At 41.6% G+C, this 1,352-nt stretch overlaps 1 protein-coding gene across 1 annotated transcript in view; it reads left to right on the plus strand.

Moving 5' to 3' along the window:
- The window catches only part of LOC107568956 (uncharacterized), a 9,217-nt gene extending 8,110 nt beyond the window's left edge, over nt 1–1,107 (plus strand). Inside the window, exons 3-5 of the mRNA XM_016254955.1 lie at nt 17–331; nt 541–775; nt 851–1,107. Of these exons, the coding sequence (XP_016110441.1) occupies nt 17–331; nt 541–775; nt 851–1,107 (807 nt within the window). The remainder of the gene's footprint in view (nt 1–16; nt 332–540; nt 776–850) is intronic.
- The last annotated feature ends 245 nt before the right edge of the window (nt 1,108–1,352 follow it).

The raw sequence follows: 1,352 nt of genomic DNA on the forward strand, positions 1-1,352 counted from the left end.
TCCAAGTGTTCCCGAGCCAGAACCTGAAATGGATCTGATTGATCCAGAGGAATCATGTGTCTCAGATCCAAGTGTTCCCGAGCCAGAACCTGAAATGGATCTGATTGATCCAGAGGAATCGTGTGTCTCAGATCCAAGTGTTCCCGAGCCAGAACCTGAAATGGATCTGGTTGATCCAGAGAAATCGTGTGTCTCAGACCCAAGCGCTCCTGAGCCAGAACCTGAAGTGACATCAGAGCTTTTAAGGTTGGAAAACTACATCCGTCTAAACGTGTCCCAGCTAGAGGATCGTTTGAGGGAATGTACACTGTCCAAGACTCCTGTCACTGAGGTCTGGCCCAGGGTCTTCATTGGAAATGAGTAAGTAGTCTACTAATAAATACCATGCGTTGAATTAATAATGAATTGCAGGAGTACCAAAGACAATGATATTTCTCTTATTGATTTACAAGCGCTGTCATTTCATTGTAAATCGAAAGACCACCCTAGGCTGTTGTGTTTTTGTGCATAGAGACTGCATGGGACTGAGATAAACTGAAGGAGATGGGAATTACGCATATCCTAAATGCTGCAGCACCCAAGAAGGACCTGAAGTTCTTGTTGGGAATGGCAAGCGAGAAAGACCTACTAGGAACGGTCAATACAGGGTCCAGATATTACAGAGGCATGAACATCACTTACTGTGGCTTGCCTTCATTCAAACACTGGGCCAACATTAGCAAGTACTTCTTGCCAGCAGCCAAATTTATCCATAAGGCCTTGAGGAACCCAACGAGTAAGAGCTGACACACACACACACACACACACTGTTTTTGTAACTGTAACCGTCATTCTGTTCGTCTTTCCTCAGGCAAGGTTTTGACTCACTGCACACAGGGCCTCAGCCACTCGGTGACTCTGTTTCTGGCTTATCTGATGATTTGCCATGACATGCTGGTGGAGGAGGCTATTGATCACATTATAAAGGTGAGATGCATCAAGCCCTATTTCGGCCATCTGAAGCACCTGGCGTTCCTCAATGCCGAACTTGTGCTGCAGCGAAAACTAAAGTTACAGGGCAAAAAAACAGACAAAAAGGTGAAAAAATGGCAGATAAAAACAAAATAGAACACAGATTTTAAAAATGGTGCAGAGATTAAAAAAAGAAAAAATAGAGCACAAATAAATAAAAAAAAGTGGATAGATAAAAAATAGAGCACAGATAAAAAAAAGTGGATAGATAAAAAAATAGAGCACAGATTTAAAAAATGGTGCATAGATTTAAAAAGGAGCATAGATGAAAAAATGGATAGTTAAAAAATAGAGCTCAGATAAAAAGGTAACACTTTATTTCGATAGTCCACTTTAGACAT

Source organism: Sinocyclocheilus grahami, unplaced genomic scaffold, assembly GCF_001515645.1.
Source record: "Sinocyclocheilus grahami isolate Dianchi unplaced genomic scaffold, SAMN03320097.WGS_v1.1 scaffold1296.1, whole genome shotgun sequence".
Lineage (NCBI taxonomy): Eukaryota > Metazoa > Chordata > Actinopteri > Cypriniformes > Cyprinidae > Sinocyclocheilus > Sinocyclocheilus grahami.